Source organism: Sorex araneus, chromosome 6, assembly GCF_027595985.1.
Source record: "Sorex araneus isolate mSorAra2 chromosome 6, mSorAra2.pri, whole genome shotgun sequence".
NCBI classification, from domain to species: domain Eukaryota; kingdom Metazoa; phylum Chordata; class Mammalia; order Eulipotyphla; family Soricidae; genus Sorex; species Sorex araneus.
The window spans coordinates 150,638,402-150,657,798 of NC_073307.1; the positions used below are offsets into that span (position 1 = coordinate 150,638,402).

Consider the following 19,397-nt stretch of genomic DNA (forward strand, 5'->3'; position numbering starts at 1 on the left):
AGTCTTAATATTTAAAAAAAAAAAGGTTAAATGTAACTTTATTGCATCAGATGATCTCTGAGTGCAAAGTGAGGAAACAACCCTCAGACCTTTCACATGTTACTGCCCCTCTCCCAAAATCACACATAATGTAAAAGAAAATAACAAATTTAAATATTCTGAAAAAGTTCCCGACTGATTTTAAGGCATTATATTTTTTGAAATACCAATTAAATTTCTTACTGAAATTTGAAAGAAACATTAGACTTCTTAGACAGAAAAAACTACTTGTCTGGTATCATGTTCTCAATTTCTTTTCAGATGCATTGATTTTGGTTCTGCATGTACAATATTAACTTTAAATGACGAGCTTTATTGCAGTGTGAGTTAAATTCATACATAGATATATTTTTATCTATCTATATACTCATTATCTTCAATTTTTTCAGATGAGTCAGATAGTATCCTCTGGTTTGATTTTATAGTAAGAATGTTAAATAATTTATCTTTTAAGTTAGTTATTTCTCTGTGAATTCTTTATTACCCATAGTTCCCTTTTTGTGTGATAAGAAAGATTTGTTGAAATATTCTTGCATAATATTTTGGTCATTTATCGTAGTATCTAAGCATGTTGAATTTATAGGGCCTATGGTATGGTAAATTTTCTCATCCTGCTTTTTTAAAAAATTTGGAATTATTACTGTATCACTGTAATCCCCTTGATCATTGATTTGCTCAAGCAGGTATCAATAATGTGTCCATTCATCCTAGCTCTCAAAATTTAGGAGCCTCTCTTTTCTCGTTTTTCCCAGTGTTGCAGCAGTGAAGGCTCTTTCAGGGTAAGGGGAACGAGACCCTTCATTGTTTCTGTATTTGCCATGCCAAATACACCACGGAGAGCTTGCCAGGCTCTGCCTTGCCCACAGAATGCTCTCAGTACCTTACCAAGTTCTCTTTTTTAAAAAAAGTTTTAATATTATTGAATCATAGAAGAAAATGTAGGCAGAACTCTCCATAACATTGAAGCTAAAAGCATCTTTAAGGATGAAACAGCACTGACCATGCAAGTGGAAGCAAACATAAACAAATGGAACTACATCAAACTAGAAGCTTCTGCACTTAAAAATAAACAGTGTCCAAGTTCTCTGAGAGGGAGAAATAGGCAATAAGATGTTGAAGTACTGCTATTTATTCAGTCATTGATTAAACTGATTGAATTGGGCATGAACTCCATATTACTTTTTTTTAGTCAGTATGTTAATTTATTTATTTTATTATTATTGTTATTATTAGTTTTTGAATCACCATGATATAGTTTCAAAGCTTCCCTGTTTGAGTTTTTTCATACAATTGTTGATCACCCAAACCTCCACCAGTGCACATCTTCCAATGCCAAAGACTCAAGTATTCCCCATCCCACCCATCCATCCAGCCTCTATGCCAGACAATCTCACCCATACTTTATTTTTTATTGCTTGTTATAAATAGCATAAGTTGTTGCATTGCCACAAGTTCCGTCACGTGCTCCTGTAAGTGCTGTTTCTAGAAATCTCTGCAGTCAGCTGCTCAGTTCCAGATGCTCTTGTGTATCTTCAGATCATGGTCATTAAGGAGAATATACAGCAGCCAGGGGCAGTTTGTGGGTGTGACCTCCAGGTCCCATAATCATGTCTTTTTCTATATAATAACTCAGCTTCCATAATGTCGGTAAGCATTGTGGAGAAGGAAGTAGTGTGAATTTTTTTCATAATCACCCTCACATTTTGTTTTTTTTCTATGTATATTCAGATACATTTATTCTCAAAATGAAAAAGTAGCAGTGTATTTTATTCTTGAGCTACCCTCATTAAACCCTCTGATTCACAGTCAGATAAGTGTAAAAGAGAAAAGCACCATCAGAATTATGGTTGTCCAAACAGACAAAGTGGATTTTCTTTCGTCTATTTAACATAGAGAGTTGGCATTTTCCATTGAAATAAGGACAATATTTTGGGCATTATCATTGTTTCAGCAACATATGCATATATAAACATTTTTTATTCTTAAATTCTTATTAAAATATTGACTAATAAAATATATAACACTTTTTTTAGATTTGTGTTGTAATTTCAAATTAATGCATTGAGAGTAAAGAGGGCTATATTGCAATTAAATTTCTACTAGGCACAGAATACATGGAGCCTTCTTCATAGTAAACCACATCAACTATTGTAGATATTTATCAAAGTGAAATTCAAAGCATAGAAATATAAAACAAATGATATTAAGAAAATTTTGATAAAAAGATAAACAGAATTTTAGCATAGAGTTAGAATTCAAGATAGTTAGAAAAATTTCTGGTCAATCTTCCTGGTAACTATTTAAACTAAAAAACAATAGGAACTGTCGATTAAATTTTATACACCTTATACAGTGATTAGTATTTCTCTAGATGATTTCTTGTTGTTTGAGGGGTTCAAATGGCAATGCTTATGGGAAACTTCTGGCTATGCAATCAGGAATTATTTCTAGTGATCGTTGGGGGGACCATATAGGACCATATACTAGGAATTGATTGAAGTGGTGTCAGCGTCTTTTATGACAAGATCCCTACTTGCTGTACTATCTCTCTGGTTCTTTCTAGAAACTTTCTTACGTGAAGAGAAAGGCAATTACAATAACCCGAGAAGGTGCAAATACTTGTTTAATGATATTTTTGATAGAATTTCATAAAATTTGGATTTGTTTTATTAGTTGAAACTTATTGCTACTAATGAAATTAGAAATAGCATTTGGTTTACTAAAGGAAAAGTTTTATTTATTTATTTATTTATTTTCAATAAAAATTTTATTTTATTGAATCACCATGTGGAAAATTGCAATGCTTTCATGCTTGTCTCAGTTATACAATGGTGAAGCAACCATCCCTTCACCAGTGCCCATATTCCACCAATAAAAAAAAACCAAAAAACAAAACCCCAGTACACCTCCCATCCCGCCCCCCTCACCCCCCGCCCTCGTAACTGATAAATTTCACTTTACTTTATCTTTACTTTGGTTACATTCAATATTTCAACAAAAAACCTCACTATTATTGTTAGGAGTTCCACACAAGAGTCAGACCTGTTGTGAAGAGATATGAGATTGTGCGGTCACAGTAGTGGCCACGCGGTTTTGGATTTCTGAACTTTACCAAATAAGTCCAGGGAGATTTTTTTCAGATATTGGATCATTGCAAGCTTGTAACTCTCATCTGTGGTCGTCATAATATGGCAGTTGGCAAGGAAGAGGAGAGAGAGAGAAATACCTTTCCCCTCCTGGGCAGGCATGGGGCCGTGGTTTAGTTCTCATTCTGGAGACATTCTGCGAGGAGCTGCTTATACCAAAAGTAGTTTAGCTGGCCTCTGGAGTCATGCTTGTGCAGCTGCGGAGAGGCCGCACACGTGCGGCTCCTGGGATCACATCTCAGCGGTGGGCCTAAAGGAAAAGTTTTATTACTGAATAGTTAAGAGATAAAGTTTGTTTCTCTACAGATGTCAGAACAGTAACTAAAAATCTGGATTTATACTCATGCAATAATACTAATAAAACTGTGAGTTGGGGCTTACTCTGAGCATACCTACTTTGAAAAATTAAACAAAGCCAATTATACCTAAAAAGTGGAAATTGTACTGAATACACAGTTTTTACATTATCTCAATGTGAAAATTCTGTTAAAGAGGAAGTAAGAATGTTCTGTTTTGTGTCTTAAAGGAACAGTAAAACAGCTTACTTCGTTCATGTTTAAAGATGAAGCTACCTAGAATGAAACCTTAAACATGAGTGAAAGGTAATTTGGAAAAAGGACAGATAGTAACTGAAATGAGACAGAGACAATTCTCTTATCGATCTAGGAGGCCTGACTTTGTCTCTATCATTGTTGCACTAGTTGCACAATGAAGAACACAGAAGTGAAAAACACCAGGAAGAAGCAGAGGGGATTTTCAAGAGGTGATATCTGAACTCAGATCTCAAAAAAAATCAGAAATGTACTAATCCCTTCAACAGGAAGGACACTATAAGCAGAAAATGAAACCTGGTAGAGAGATTGGTAACACAGAAATAGGCAAAGTGAAAGAAACTAGGTAACTGTTGTAAATGAACAAGGAGTTACACCATACTACAGATGAAATATGGAATGAAGGTTCATATTCAAGGAATACTATTCTTTAAAACCTCAAATAAAAAACTAACACTGACAGCAGAAAAGTTCAAATCAGAAAAGAATTAAAACTTTAAAAAATACATGTGGGCTTTCACCAGGCATGAATACGTAGTCGGTTCACTAATTTTTCATAAACATTTGCTTATAGTTAACACTGAATTTTGCTATGTTTCCTATGTTTGTAGAACTTATATGCTTATTCTATTACTCATCACAAATAGTTTTCTTTTTTTCTACATTTTGTTGAATCACCGTGAGATAGTTACAAGCTTTCATGTTTGGGTTGCAATCATGCAATGATCAAACACCCAACTCTTCACCAGTGCACATTCCCCACTACCAGTATCCCCGGTATACCCTCCTTTCCCACCCTCCCCCTGCCTCCATGGCAGACAATATTCCTCAAACTCTCTACTTTTGGGCATTATGGTTTGCAACACAGACACTGAAAGGTTATCTTGTTTGGTCCACTATCTACATTAGGCACACATCACCCATGGAATACTATACAGCTGTTAGGAGAGATGAAATTTACATATAGTTTTCTAAAATGATTAGATTATTATTCTGACAGTTTCCTCTATAGGAAAAAAAAATTAAGAAACACAGTGTAGGATAACATAGCCTCAGGTAGTTTAGGTTTATTGGGTTACTCCCATTACAGTGCTCCTATTCCTCTTTGTTTATTTGTAGCTTCTTTCTTAGTGTTCTGTTGACTTGTAAATGATGTTTTTCTCTTCTCCTTGAGTCCTTTACATAGTTTATTCATAGCAAGTCCTTTTTGTATGGACACAGGAAGACTTAACAAATGTTATGCTTTTGTAACCTGGGAGTCATTTGACTCTACATGATGTTTTCCTCCAGGGCATCTGTTCTCTTGACCTAAGCCTCAGCTGCCTTTACTTCCTAGCACCCCCAAAGCACGGTCCCGATGGGGGACAAGAAGGACCCAGGGCAAGAGGTGAGTTGTGTGCTACCCTGGCATCGAGATGGGCCTGGCCAAAGTGCCTAATGCTTAACTATAAGTTAAGAGCTTGATCATGGACAAATGCTGTCATGATCCAAACAGTGATAACTAGATTTGGACCCTGCTAGGGTGAGGAATGATTAATCTAGCCTGAGTGCTGTGGTCTGAGCCTGTGGCAAGATGTTGCCAGGAGAGCTGCCTTGCAAGCCTCAATGTATCCCTTGCTATGTCCATACAAAAATAACTAGTATTAAGATGTTAATAAGTTCCTGGAATAAGGAAAAGAAAAAAGCCTTAAGAGTGAGGAAGGGCTTTGGAATGCCCTGCCCTCAGGAAGGGCTTTCTTATGTTGATTTGGCTACCTGGCTGGTTGTAGCCTAGAGGGCAAGGTGGGAGAGACAAGTAGGGGGAGAGATGAGAGAAGCCAAAAAGAAGCAGCAGTTGATCCAGAGAGAGGCTGGAGCAGAGCTGGGAGTGCGGGAGATTTGAAAGATGGAAGATTGAATAAATGGTAACTAATCAGCAACTAGCTTGGTCCTCGTTCTTCCTTCGCCTTTCCTTGACCACTGGCCTTCCTGATCCAGTCCACACACTGCGGTTCCAGGGCACCGAACGCGGGCGGTGAGACAGAGCCGCCCGGAGAACCCGCGAGTGCACTCGCCCCTCTGCGAGCTTTAGTTTTTTACAACACAGGTCGTAGAAAAATGCTTGGTGTGGTGTTCAGTATGAGTCAAAGTTCTAGAATTAGTAGCTGAAGCTTTATTACTTAGTGTTAATTTTCAACAACCATCTTCATAAATGTGTCCTGTATCCTGGATTTTCTCAGTGCTAACTCATGAGAAATTTCAAGTAAAGAGAAATCACACTTGTACCTAATTCCTTAGGTCAGAAAAGCAAAATATTTTGGCTTTTCTCTGAATTATCCCAACTCTAAATATTCTATTGGCATTCGTTAAAGCAAAATATTGGTAAATTAAAATATAAAGACTTGTCATCTCTCTAGACAGGCCATTATCTGATGGTATTAGGTGAAATATGGTGGACAAGTTTTGATTTAGATTTTAATCACATTCTACTTTCCATAAGAGTAAACAGACCTGGTGTCATTTTTCCCCTCAAATTGGTAAAACAATATTTCTATTTCTAAAGAAATTATGCCTTAAATTTAATGGTGTGGGGTATCAGTGTCAAGAGCACAGAGCATGGGCTAGAGTGATAGTACAGGCAGGAATCAAGGCAAGACTGATCCCTGAGTACAGAACCAGGAATAAACCCAGAGCACTATCAAGTGCGGTGCAAGTATTAAAAACAAACAGGGAATAATAGAAAATACACAATTAATCAGCATATTTGCATATGCTTAATTATAATAATTGTTATTTTAGTGGCATGTAATTCTGATATATTTTGCTGCTTCTTTATTGTCACATGCTTCTTGCTGATGCGAGAACTCTTTCTGGAGAGTTGATAAGTACACAGAAGGCACATATTCCATCCCTTGGTACCCAGTCTTTCCTTCCTGAAGGATATGCAGGGAATGAGATAAATCTCAGCTAGAAAATCAGGAGTAGTTAAAAAGTGTGCAAAGAATAAAAAGAAAAATTTAATTGTTTCAGAGCATACAAATTCATCAAAACCAAAGTTCTCAGTTTTAGAAAACCAGGCTCTGGGAAATTCCCAACTCTGGGAGGAACTGAGAGGAAATTGTATGAGCTCACAGTATCTCAGGGAAACCTCTTTAAATTCTAAGTGAGAAATAGAGGAAATTCAAATGATCGAGCTAAATATCCAAAGCACAGAATCAATGTCATTGAAATCAGGAGATCCAACCTTTAATAATCGCATTTAAAAAGTGCCTGCAATGATGACATTCTGGGCAGGGCTAGGTTGATAGGAGAGGGAATCTGTGCACAGTGGTGGAGGGAAGCTAAAACTGGTTGTGGGCTTGGTGACAGAACATGGTGTGTCAAAAATCCAACTATGAATAACCTCGTAAATTACAGTGCTATAATAAAATAAAATTTTATAAAAAAACATTTTTTAAAAGTTTTTTGATAAGTTTACTACTAGTTCTATTGTTGCCATTTAAGTATGGCACATTTCAAAATGGAATTTAAAAAAGTATTGAATGACTGTGAGTTATAGTTACAAATCTTTCATGACAGGGTTTCAGTCATATTAAGACTGAACAGCCATCCCTCCACCAGTGTACGTTTTCCACCACTAAAGTTACCAATTAACCTCCTGCCATCCCCATCCAAATATATCTCCTGCTTCTGTGGCAGGTACCTTCCTTCTAATTCTCTCTCTACTTTTGGGAATTACAGTTTTCATTACAGATATTGAAAAGCTGTCATGTTTGGTCCTTTATCTACTTTTAGCCCACATCTCCCATCTCAAGAGATCCCTCCCATTTAGATGTCCCTTCCCCATCCCAACTGCCTCTTCCTCCAGCACATTTTGCTGGGTTCCAAACCACAAAGAGATTCTCTTGGCTCTTTTCTTTACTGTTCTGAGGTATTAGTGTCATATTATGGTATTTTATATTCCACAAATGAGTGCTGTCATTCTATGTTTGACTCTCCTTTTCTGACACATTTCACTTAGTATAATAATCTCCATGTCCATCCACTTATAGACAAATTTCATGACATTATCTTTTCGAACTCTATCACTGTTAGTATTGTTGTCCCATTGTTCAACAATGTGCTTGAGCGGCTACCGGTAACATCTCCATTGTGAGGCTTGTTACTGTTTTTTTTTGCATATCAAGTATGCCATGGGTAGCTTCTCAGGCTCTGCCATGTGGGTGGGATACACTTTTAGTAGCTTGCCAGGCTCTCCAAGAGGGATGGAGGAATCTATCCTGGGCCGACCCTGTGCAAGACAAATGTCCTACCCACTGTATTATTGCTCCAGTATTTTCTAACAGCTGCATAGTATTCCACTGTGTAGAAGTACCAAAGTTTCTTTAATAAGTCATCTGTTCTCAGGTACTTGGGGTGTTTTCAAATTCTGGCTATTGTCAACAGTGCTGCAATAAACATACATCCAAATGTATTTTAAAAGGAAACTCAATTTACTTGGGTGAGTAAAATTTAACAGTATATATGTTTTACAAAAATAGTTTTATGTTTTTAGGTTAAGTAAATATTATAATTACCATGCACATTTCTTATTTTTTATTTTGATTGTTTATTTCATTATGTTTTCCTTTTTAATTCATGGTTTTATTTTCTTTTTCAACTAAAGCACCATTATTTTCAAAATTATTTATAGTTGAGTTTTAAAATTACATTATTGCAGCTCTGATGCTACCACCAGTTTTAACTTTCCTCCACCAATTTTCCCAAGTTCCCTCCCATATCACTCCCACCCCTCCAGCTTGCCCTTCCAACAGGCAACTTTCTAAGTGTGTTTGTTAAAATTTGGGTCTCTTAACTTCAGTGCTCTGGACATTTGATACTTGGCTTTATCATTCCTCAATATAACCTTTACACTGAATCCTCTGACCTGGGCCCCATTGCTCCTTTTAATAAATGAGGATTCCAAATAAATGGTTGAATTAGATCCATGATACATGAAGTACTGAAAAACTAGCTAGTTATTTTTTAAGTAGATAAACATTCTTCTGATGTCACCATTGTATTTTGTGTGATATTTCACTCTTTAACAAGTATGTGATTATGTATCTATATGATGACAGAGGCACAAAATACATTTTCATATTAATTAATGAAATTAATGAAATTGTAAATACTAAGATAAAGCTAGCACAATGTCCATTATTTATTTCTACTGCACGTTCCCCCGGAGATCTCTCTGGCCCGCGGAGAGACAACAGTGGAAAGCGCTTCTAATTGGGTGGGTTGTATGAGCGGTCCCGATCTGAAAATAAAATGGTGAGGATAACAAAAAGGGGGCTCAAGACGATAAGTACCGATTAAGAGCGTCTTTATTAACAGCCATGCTGGTTTTATACCTTTCTTAGCAGGGGGTTGGTACATAAGTTGTCAATCATCAGGCAAGTGTCTTCTCAGACCAAATAAGCAAAGGTTCGGGGTGTACTTTGGTGGGCTTACAACATTCTCCAAGAGTAGGTTGAGAAATAGTGGGGAGAGGAAGGCAAGGGTTTATCTGGCAGGAGCATCTGGCAGGAGGAATGTACAAGGCTTTTAGTGTAGAGGAAGGCATTCTACTTTACGGGCTTTTTGGGGTCTCGTGGTTACCTGCCCTGGGCTACTTTTACTTCTTGAGTTTAGCTATTTCCTTTGCCACAAGGGCACCTGTGCCTCAGGTTATGCAAAGCAGGTAATAGAATTTTCCGTTTTGTCCAGGGTAAGGGTTTCGGGGTCCTCTTTTGTTCAGGGTCCTGAATAGTCCCCAACATCTATAATTGCAGATCATGTATTATTACCATGATAGCTTTGAGGATTTGGGTCGCTTGACTTCAGTTGCCTGAGGCTTGCGAATGAGCTCCAGAGTTTCTGAAGATAGGCATCTATTTGTGGCTTTCTCACTCTCGGCAATCTTTGAGCAGTCATAGAGGTGCTGAACCAGTCGATCATATGCCTTGTCGATGTTGTCAAGGATGGCATCTCACCACATTGTCGCAATAGTGCCAAAGAGCTCCCAGTTGGTGTTCATTTTGAGTGTTCTCTTCTTAAACTTAAACTTTGAAGACTTTCTCTCTCTCTGTGAGTAGAATTTTACCCGAAGGAGATGGTGGTCTGATCTCCTTTGAAATTTTGGGAAAACAGCAACATTAGTCAGGCAAAAACCTCAATTGAATACGTTGTGGTCAATTTCATTGTGGAACTGTCCACTGGGAGACTCCCATGTCCAGCTTTTAGATTCAGCCTTCTGGAACTGTGAGTTACCATGGATAGTTTTGGTCGACATGATGAACTCAGACAGTCTCTCACCCTGTTCGTTCCATGTTAGGCCATGTGTCCCAATATGGGTTTCTTCGGGCAACTTTCTCAGTCCTATCTTGGCATGAAAGTCACCAACAATGATCTTGTTGGAGGTGTGGTCTTCTTTATAGAACTTCTCTAGCTCCATGTAGAACTTCTCAATTTCTTCTTCATTGGAGTTGCATGTTGATTCGTAGATGAAGAAGATAGAAACTGCAGGCAGTGAGCCACATCTATTCAAGCATAATCATCTGATTCTAATTGTTAGGCATTCGAATGAATCATTGCTCACGGCTAAGTTTGTGTTGAGAAGGACACCGATGCCACCGATGCTTCTGTTTTCTCATGCTCTGAGGAATAGTTCTTCTCCAGTTTCGAAAACTGCGTGATGTGATTGATGTCTTCTCATACAGTCAGACCAATGATGTTGTACTTGATCTTCTGTGCTTGCACCATCAGGTCCTGGATGGATGCTACCGATTCCAGTGTAGGTGCATTAAAATTACAGTTATTTTAGTCTTTATTCGTTTTGGCAGTCTAGTTCATCCCTGAGATGTTTTCAGCCTCTCCTTGCTCATCTTTCTTGATGCTGCCATATTGAAGGGTCTTTGGGTGTCAGGCGAGTGAGGTCCTTTGTTGTTACTGTTCTTGGCAAATCGAATACGCCACAGATAGCTTGCCAGTCTTTGCTTTGAGGGCGGTGTACTCTTGGTAGCTTTTCAGGCTCTCAAAGAGGCTGGATGCTTTTATGGTGGCCTCCAATTGCCCTTAGAGATGTTCGCATGGTTCACATTATATTTGAACCCCATCAAATTATGGGGTACAGAAATTATGGAAAATATGTACTAAGTGCCTTACGGTGTGTCTGGAGAGGGGCCTAGAGCATGGCTGTGGCTGGGTAGGGGAGGTAGTTGGGGTCTGGCTGTGAGGTATTTATCTGGCTTCAGTAGGGTGGGCATCTGGAGTGGACCCCTCCCTAAGGTGCTGGAGATTGGAAGAGTCAGACAGTGGATCTTGTTTCCAGGTCTTGTTGAGGCTGGAGTCCAAGGTTTCAAAGTTCTGCTTACCTGGTTCTGTGTGGCTTCACTCATTTGTGAGGTTTGTCTCAAGTGTTCAGAGATCTGCCTGGAGCATAGCAGTGGTTGGGTAGTGGGTTGTGGTACTCCATGAGTACCGCAAGATATATGATGGGTTTCAAAGTAGTAGGTAACCAAACTTAGAGGATAATAGTTATATATAGCACTGTAGCACTGTTGTCCCTTTGTTCATTGATTTGCTCCAGTGGGCACCAGTAATGTCTCCATTGTGAGACTTGTTACTGTTTTTAGCATTCGAATATGCCATGGGTAGCTTACCAGGCTCTGCCATGCAGGCAGGATTTTCTCAGTACCTTGCCTGTTTCCCCGAGAGGGATAGAGGAATCAAACCTGGGTGGACTGCATGCAAGGCAAACGCCCTTCCTGCTGTGCTATTGCTCCAGCCCATATATATGTGTGTTTTTGTGAGTGTGTGTGTGTGTGTGTGTGTGTACATTACAGATGTAAAAGCACACATCGCTCAACCTTTACAACACTTAATGATCTCTTATAGAAGGTCTTAATCGCTCCTGTCAAAATAGAACAATTTTCATTCTCTTTCTTTAAGGATCCTTTTGTGTAGCATTTTCAGCTTTTTTTTTTTCATAACAAGCAAGACAGTATATGTTATTTTGGTTCTGCTTTGGGGCAGAAATTGAGATTCAGATGGAATCATCTGAAACATGCTAATTGGAAGGTGTAATGGTAGTGTGATTGTTGTTTGAATATAAAATGTCATCAAATATTGTGAAATACCTAATCAATAAAATATCAGAAAGAAAATGAAAGAAAAATCTTGTTCCTTTCAGTAAACTGAAGGAAACTGGAGGGTGCCAGAGTAAAAAAATCTATCAGAAGAAGAAAAACAAATGTGAAATCTGATTCATATGAAATATTAATTTATAAATAAACTAGAGGCAATACACAAGGAGTATTTAAAAGAAAGTCTGGAACTCTGATTTACCACCCCTCTCCTCAAAGAAAACAATGTTTTCCATTCTATTTCTCTGTAGGAACTAAGTGCATTTAAATTTTGTAACCATCAATTGAATCTTTATAGTTTTAAGACATTAAAATCTTACCGTTTGCAGACGAAGGTTAATATAGCATCTGTATTTCTTTAGTCTAAACTAATATTTGGAATACTCCTTATGTTTTATTTGAAGATTAGTTTTATCTTGGTGAATGGAAAATTGGATTAGAAAAGTTTGTAGTATTTATATTAAAATAAATCGTGTATTATATTTTCATTTAATTCTTCAGTGATTCCTGAGTTCAGTCATTATTAAACTCTGAACATCAGGCTGTGGGCAAAAGACCAAAAACAGAAAAATAACCTCATGTGTCCTAAATAACAATGAGGCAAATTAATGGCCATAACAGTTAAAAGAGAAAATAAATTCTTGCAAACAAATCTTTAAATAATTGGTTAGTCACATTCCCAGACATTAAATTATAGTATAAAGTAATAATTATCAAAACTGTGGCCCTGAAATGAAAATAGAGAGATCAGAAGAATATAATCTGTATCCCAGAGGTAAATTCTCATATTTATCAGTGTTAATTTTCAAAAGAGGGACTAGGTGCATTAAACTTTAATTCTACCACATTTACCTGGGAATAAACTCCAGATTAATTACAATATGAAGTACTGAAAAGAAAGATGCTTTGCTCTTTGGAAAAGTATATATTTTTTTTGTAAGTTCTGCAGTATAAAAATCATAAACAGAAAAATAGAGGTTATTAATTTAATGCATACTCCTTATCAAAATGTCTAGCTTTCGTTATTATTAAATAAACATAAAAAGGCACACTACTAGCTCTTTTTGACATTACAGATTGATTATGGGTCCTTATCTCAGAATACTACCCTATCATTTTTATGAGCAAATAGAAGATTTGTCCTTTACCACAAAATCTATATTCCATCTCCATATCAAAAATATTTTATTTCTGAAGGTAATAAAAGGATCTTCAAATAGAAACACGAGCACAGATACCTATGTGCTGTAAAAATATAATTGCTCAGGCACAAAACATTTTGCCAACACTTGAACCAAAACATTAAAAATACTTTAAATCATACAGGTGGGAAATTCCCAACCTTGGGAGAATTGAGATGCAATTCTATTTGTTTGTGATGTCTCAGGGAAACATCCCTCAATTCCAATGGGAAATCAATTGAAAAGAAACTGTTTATTTCTTATTCTCTCCTTCCCAAATCCATGTTTATCACAGTGCTGCACAAGCAGTAGAGAACATTCTCTGCATCTTCAACTAGGGTGGCTCTTCCTCTATATCTCTGATGAAGAAATAAGATGTGGACACAACAGTCACTTGTTGGTCACATAATGGAGAATTAGAGATTGCCAGGACCAAAAACTGAAACATGGTAGGATTTATAATTACACTATTATATTTTAAGGAAGAAATTCAAATTGAAAATTAGGACTTAAAACTATAGATGCTATAATCCAACCATCAAGTTTAATAGAATTTTACGTTCTAAAATTTGGTTGTAAGATTAAATACTGCAGCATAGCTGCACACTGGGATACTCCAGATTCTTTCTGTCTCAGGATTTTCACTTTAAATAGAGATATAATCTTTGTAAATTCAAGGAAAACATAGTGACGTACAATATTTAGCATCAATAAGACAGCACTGAAGATGCTTTAAGCACTCAATAAGTATTGCGTACAAGAATGAAAAATTTGGTGGAGAGATTGAAATAACTGTTCTTTCAAGACCTTAAACCTGCTTTCTCTACTTATGTTCATTTTCAAGTTCAATTGAAGTTAGGTAAAATGCAACATATTCTTCACTTTGCCTTTGTCTCAGCTGTACTTTTGTTTTCTGGATTTCTCATGTCTCAGTAATCCAAAAAATACTTCTACCTACAGTGATGTTTGCACTGGAGTGATAGCCGAGCAGATAGGGTGTTTGCCTTGCATGCAGCCGACCAAGTTTCGATTCTTTGGTCCCTCTCAGAGACCCCATCAAGCTACTGAAAATATCCTGCCCACAGGGCTGGCAAGCTACAGTGGCGTTTTCGATATGCCAAAAACTGTAACAAAAGTCTCACAATGGAGACATTACTTTCAATTCTGCAACATTGACCAACTGTTTGTCCTTAGTTTTGATGACTATAGATTTATCAAACAGACTGAAGTTGGGGAGAGTGAAATCTGTTAGCGTTTTTTTTACCTAAGATTTCTTAGGTTTAGTAAATGGACTTATTATTACGTGTGGAATTCAGGTATGCTTAATCTATAAATATAGATTACAGCATTTCACTGTAGCACTGTTGGCCAGTTGTTCATCAATTTGCTGGAGCAGGCACCTGTAAATTCTCCATTGCGTGATCTTTCCAAAATTTTTTGTACTTGGTTGGCTCATAGTTTGTAGAGAATCTTTGCATTGTATGTTCAAGTGGGATATAGCTTTCCCTTTTTGTGATATCTCTCTCTCCTTTTGATGCTATGGTTACTTTTGCCTCATTGAAATTGGGAGGATTCCTACTTCTACAACTTCCTGAAAGATCCTGGAAAGGATTGGGAGTAGGTTTCTTTTTAATGGTTTGTATTAAAATTCAAGTAGAAACACATCAAATTAGATGGCAAAGTAACATTATAAACAATTAAACTCAACAAACAAAAATAACATAGAAGACTGAACTAGCAACAAAGAGCTTAGTAAATCTTTAGACAAGGACTTAACACTTAACAACTCCATGGTAAGACATAAGCGTTTTCACATAAAAATTGATTTTTATAAAAACATTGATTTTTATATTAGAGCTCTGTTATCTAATTAACTTTAATTCTAGATTTGTTTGGAAAGTTGATGATTTGTTAATATTTAAAAACAATTAAATAAATTTAGATAAATTAAAGTAAGGAAAAACTTGCTAGTGAATTATCTACCACAGTAATTTTTGGAGGGCCGGGAACAGGTTGATTACCCTTTCAATTTCATCAATAGTTATTGATGACAAGGTCATCCACTGAGTTTTCATGTTCTGTAATCTCTTTCTTCCTCTCACTTCTGTTTCCAGTTTGAAATGTCTGTTTTCATGCTTTCTTAATCTCGCACCACTGTTTCTGTGAGCTCATTAAAGATTGTCAACATATTCTAGCTATAATCTTTATGTGAGAGGTTCCACTTGTGATTGAGTTGTCCAGGCTACTATCTTCATTTCAAAAGTGTGGTGGTATTTCTATGCAGCTTATGCATTGTATCTGTTGCCATCTAGATTTGAGTCTTTCAAATTCATCACCTGTGCTCTCCTGCCAGGGCACTCTCTAGAGTAGCCAGAGAATTAATAAACTCAGTTATCCTAGAGAGTCTGCCTGGCTCTCTTCCCTGGGGCCCCTGGGAGGGAATGGACTCCAGCTTCCATCCCCATCTTGAACAGAGATCCCGGCGGCAAAGGGCACCAGAACCTAGCTACAGCCATTCCTGAGACTCCTCTGCACATGTTTGGATAAGCCTTGTAGCCTACTTCTCCCTCTGGGTGATAAGGGCAAGCTTCTGAGAGTTTCCTGCCTACATGGGACAGGCTTACAAGCATCCCATGGTGTATTCATATGGTAAATGTAGTAACAAGCTGGATCTCATTCTCCTGACCCTGAAAGAGTCTCCAGTGGGACATCATTGGGGGGGGGGGGCCAAGTTGAGAGAGACTTCTAAGATCTCAGGGAAAGAATGAATGGAGATTTCCTGTGCCTGCTCGAGAAATCGACGATTAAAGGGGTTTTTGTGATTTGTGATCCTTGAGAGTTATTCCCCTATGGGAATTATTCCAACATCTTTGTTTGTCACTGAGCAGTTGTTTAGAATTTTGTGCAAGGATTTCAGGGTGACTTTTAATGTCTTTGGCTATGACACTACTTCAGCTGTAGCTAAGGAGTCTAGGATTTCTTACCACCATGGTTACCTTCGTTTTTATTTATTTTTATTTATTTTTTTTTTTTTGTGGAAATAGGAGATTGAGGCTAGTATCAAGCTAAAGCTAGAGTTAGTGTGGTATGGTAGGAGGCTGCCAAACCATTCCAGTTTGGCAGTTCAGTGAAAATGTCCCACTTGTCCCCTTGGAATATGCAGGAGTAAAGAAGCAGTGTTTAACTAAAGAGACCTCAAGCTTCTGTGGGTTGTGTGGATCCCAGCAGGCGAATGCCTTTTATACAGCACTTTATATAACAGCCTTGAGCCAAAAGAGAAGTTCCTGGCCTGCTGCATAAGCCAGTATATGGCTCCTGCTGGATTGAGAGTTCTCACATGTTTTGTAATGTGCTCTGTATATTTATAGAGCTCAATATTTTTAATAGAAGTTTCCTCTCATATGGCCTGATTAATTTATCTTAAAGGTCCTATCACTTCAGACTAATCCAGAAATTGTTGTGAAGATTCTGATTTTAAAATGCCACTGACATCTTTCCATTTGTGAATAAAAAATTCTTTGGATCACAGACATCTCACATGTGTTTGCTATTGTTAAAACTTGATGATCAACACGACAAGTAAATTGATGTCCTGATGCCTCAGAACTAAGATATGGCTTCAAAGTCTCCTTTAACAACATTCTCTAGGATACTATGACTAAGTACTCTATGATGGTAACTGAAATAAAATAGGTTCCCAATCCTGTCACATCTGGGTTTGTTCCTCTAGAGATGCTCTCTCGCTAGCACTATTTTATATCTTAAAAATTGAATTTGACCCTATCTTACATGATTGTTTTTTTAGAACATTCTGGTATTTTTTTGTTTTGGTTTAAAAAAAAGAAGCACAGAATAGAAAGAACCACATGAAAGAACAAAATTGTGAGTGCCTATAATAACAAACAAATCTGATGTAACCTTGTCAGTTTTATTGCAGTTTGAGATGATCTGTGTGGCAGCTCTGAGTGTTTTCTGGAAAATCATGAAAAATCAAAGCTTTGTCACTGAGTTTGTCCTCCTGGGATTTTCACAGAATCCAGATGTTCAGAAAATTGTATTTGTCATATTTTTGTTTGTCTACATTGCAACCATTTGTGGCAACCTGCTGATTGTGGCAGCCATCATCAGCAATCCAGCACTTGTGGGCTCCCCGATGTACTTCTTCCTGGTTTTTCTATCGTTCCTGGATGCATGTTTTATTTCAGCAATTGGCCCTAAAATGATCATAGACTGTCTCTATGAGAAGAAAACCATCTCGTATGGAGGTTGTATGGTGCAGATATTTGCTCAACACTTGTTTTCTGGAGCAGAGGTGATTGTCCTCACATCCATGGCCTATGACAGGTATGTGGCCATCTGCAAACCCTTGCACTACACTTCTATCATGAACCCAAGACTCTGTGGCATTCTGATTGGAGTAGCCTGGGCTGGGGGCTTTCTGCATTCCATTATACAGATTATTTTTACTGTACAACTTCCTTTCTGTGGTCCCAATGTTATTGATCACTTTATTTGTGAATTGTACCCATTACTGAAGCTTGCCTGCACTGATACCTATGCCTTTGGCCTTATGATAGTGGCCAACAGTGGATTCTTTTGCATCCTGATCTTCTCCATGTTGCTTGTGTCCTATGGGGTCATCTTGTTCTCCCTGAGAAATCACAGCACTGAAGGACAGAGGAAAGCCCTCTCCACATGTGGAACTCATATTACGGTTGTGGTTTTGTTCTTTATTCCATGTATATTTGAGTATGCGCGGCCTCCAGTTTCTTTCTCCTTTGACAAAATCGTGGCAATATTCTACACTATCCTAACTCCTTTACTCAATCCTTTGATTTATGCTTTCAGAAATAAGGAGGTGAAAAATGCCATTAGCAAACTGTGCAGCCGGTTATTTATTGTTTCTGTTGAAAACTAAAGTCTTAATATTTGAAAAAAGGTTAAATGTAACTTTGTTGCATCAGATTGATCTCTTAGTGCAAAGTGAGGAATAAACCCTCAGACCTTTCGCATGTTTCTGCCCCTCCCCTAAAAGCACACAAAATGTAAAAGAAAGCAATAAATTAAAATATTCTGAAAAAGTTCCTGTCTGATTTAAGGCATTATATTTTTTGAAATGCCAATTAGATTTCTTACTGCAATTAGAAAGAAACATTAGACTTCTGAGACAGAAAACACTTTTTGTTTGGCAACCCATTCCCATTTTCTTTGTAGAGGCATTGATTTTAGTTCTGCATATTCTATATTAACTGTAAATAACGAGCTTTATTTCAGTGTGAGTGAGTTAAATTCATACATAGATATATTTTTATCTATCTATATACTCATTATCTTTGATGTATTCTGATGCATCAGATTGTATCTATTGTTTGGTGTGATTTTAGATTAATAATGTTAAATAATTCATCTTTTAAATCAGTTACTTCTCTTTGAATTCATTATTTCCCAAAGTTCCCTTTTTCTGTGATAAGAAAGCTTTTTTGAAATATTTTTGCATAATAATTAGGTCATTTTCATAGGATCTAACATGGTTAGTTTATAGGGTCTATGGTATGATAAATTTCCTCATCCTGCTTTTTATTTTTTTAATGTTGTATTATCACTTTATCACTGTAATCCCCTTGATCATTGATTTGCTCGAGCAGGTATCAGTAACGTGTCCATTCATCCTAGCTCTGAAAATTTAGTAGCCTCTCTTTTCTCGTTTTCCCCAGTGGTGCCCTAATGAAGTCTCTTTCAGGGTAAGGGGAATGAGACCCATCATTTGTACTGTATTTGTCATGCCAAATACACCACAGAGAGCTTGCCAGGCTCTGCCTTGCCCACAGAATGCTCTCGGTACCTTACCAAGTTCTCTTTTAAAAAAAAAATTAAATTTTATTGAATCATAGAAGAAAATGTAGGCAGAACTCTCCATGACATTGCAGCTAAAAGCATCTTTAAGGAGGAAACAGCACTAACCATGCAAGTGGTAGCAAACATAAACAAATGGGACTATATCAAACTAAGAAGCTTCTGCACTTCGAAAGAATCCGTGACCAAATTCTCTGAGAGGGATTGCTAGGCAATAAGATGTCAGAGAACTGCTATTTATTCAGTCATTGATTAAACTGATTGAATTGGGCATGAACTCCACATTACTTTTTTTAGTTAGTATATTAAAATTATTTTTTTTTATTCACTTGTATCACTTATAGTCCTGTTGATCTTCGAATTGCTCAAGCGGGCAACAGAAACATCTCCATTTGTCCCTGTTGAGCGAAAGTGTAGCCAATGATACCTCTTCCTCCAGGAAGAGGAAGATCCTCAAATCGTTAATTCAGAGATTTGACC

General features: G+C 37.2%; 1 protein-coding gene across 1 annotated transcript; it reads left to right on the forward strand.

The window, feature by feature from the left end:
• The first annotated feature begins 17,046 nt into the window (after nucleotides 1–17,046).
• On the forward strand, nucleotides 17,047–17,982 carry LOC129405728 (olfactory receptor 4C15-like). Its single transcript, XM_055142925.1, has one exon. The coding sequence runs from the start codon at nucleotides 17,047–17,049 to the stop codon at nucleotides 17,980–17,982; it is 936 nt and encodes a 311-aa protein (XP_054998900.1).
• The last annotated feature ends 1,415 nt before the right edge of the window (nucleotides 17,983–19,397 follow it).

Excerpts from the sequence above, each read along its gene's own strand:
- LOC129405728 (XM_055142925.1), top strand. The coding sequence starts at position 17,047 with ATGAAAAATCAAAGCTTTGTCACTGAGTTTGTCCTCCTGGGATTTTCA.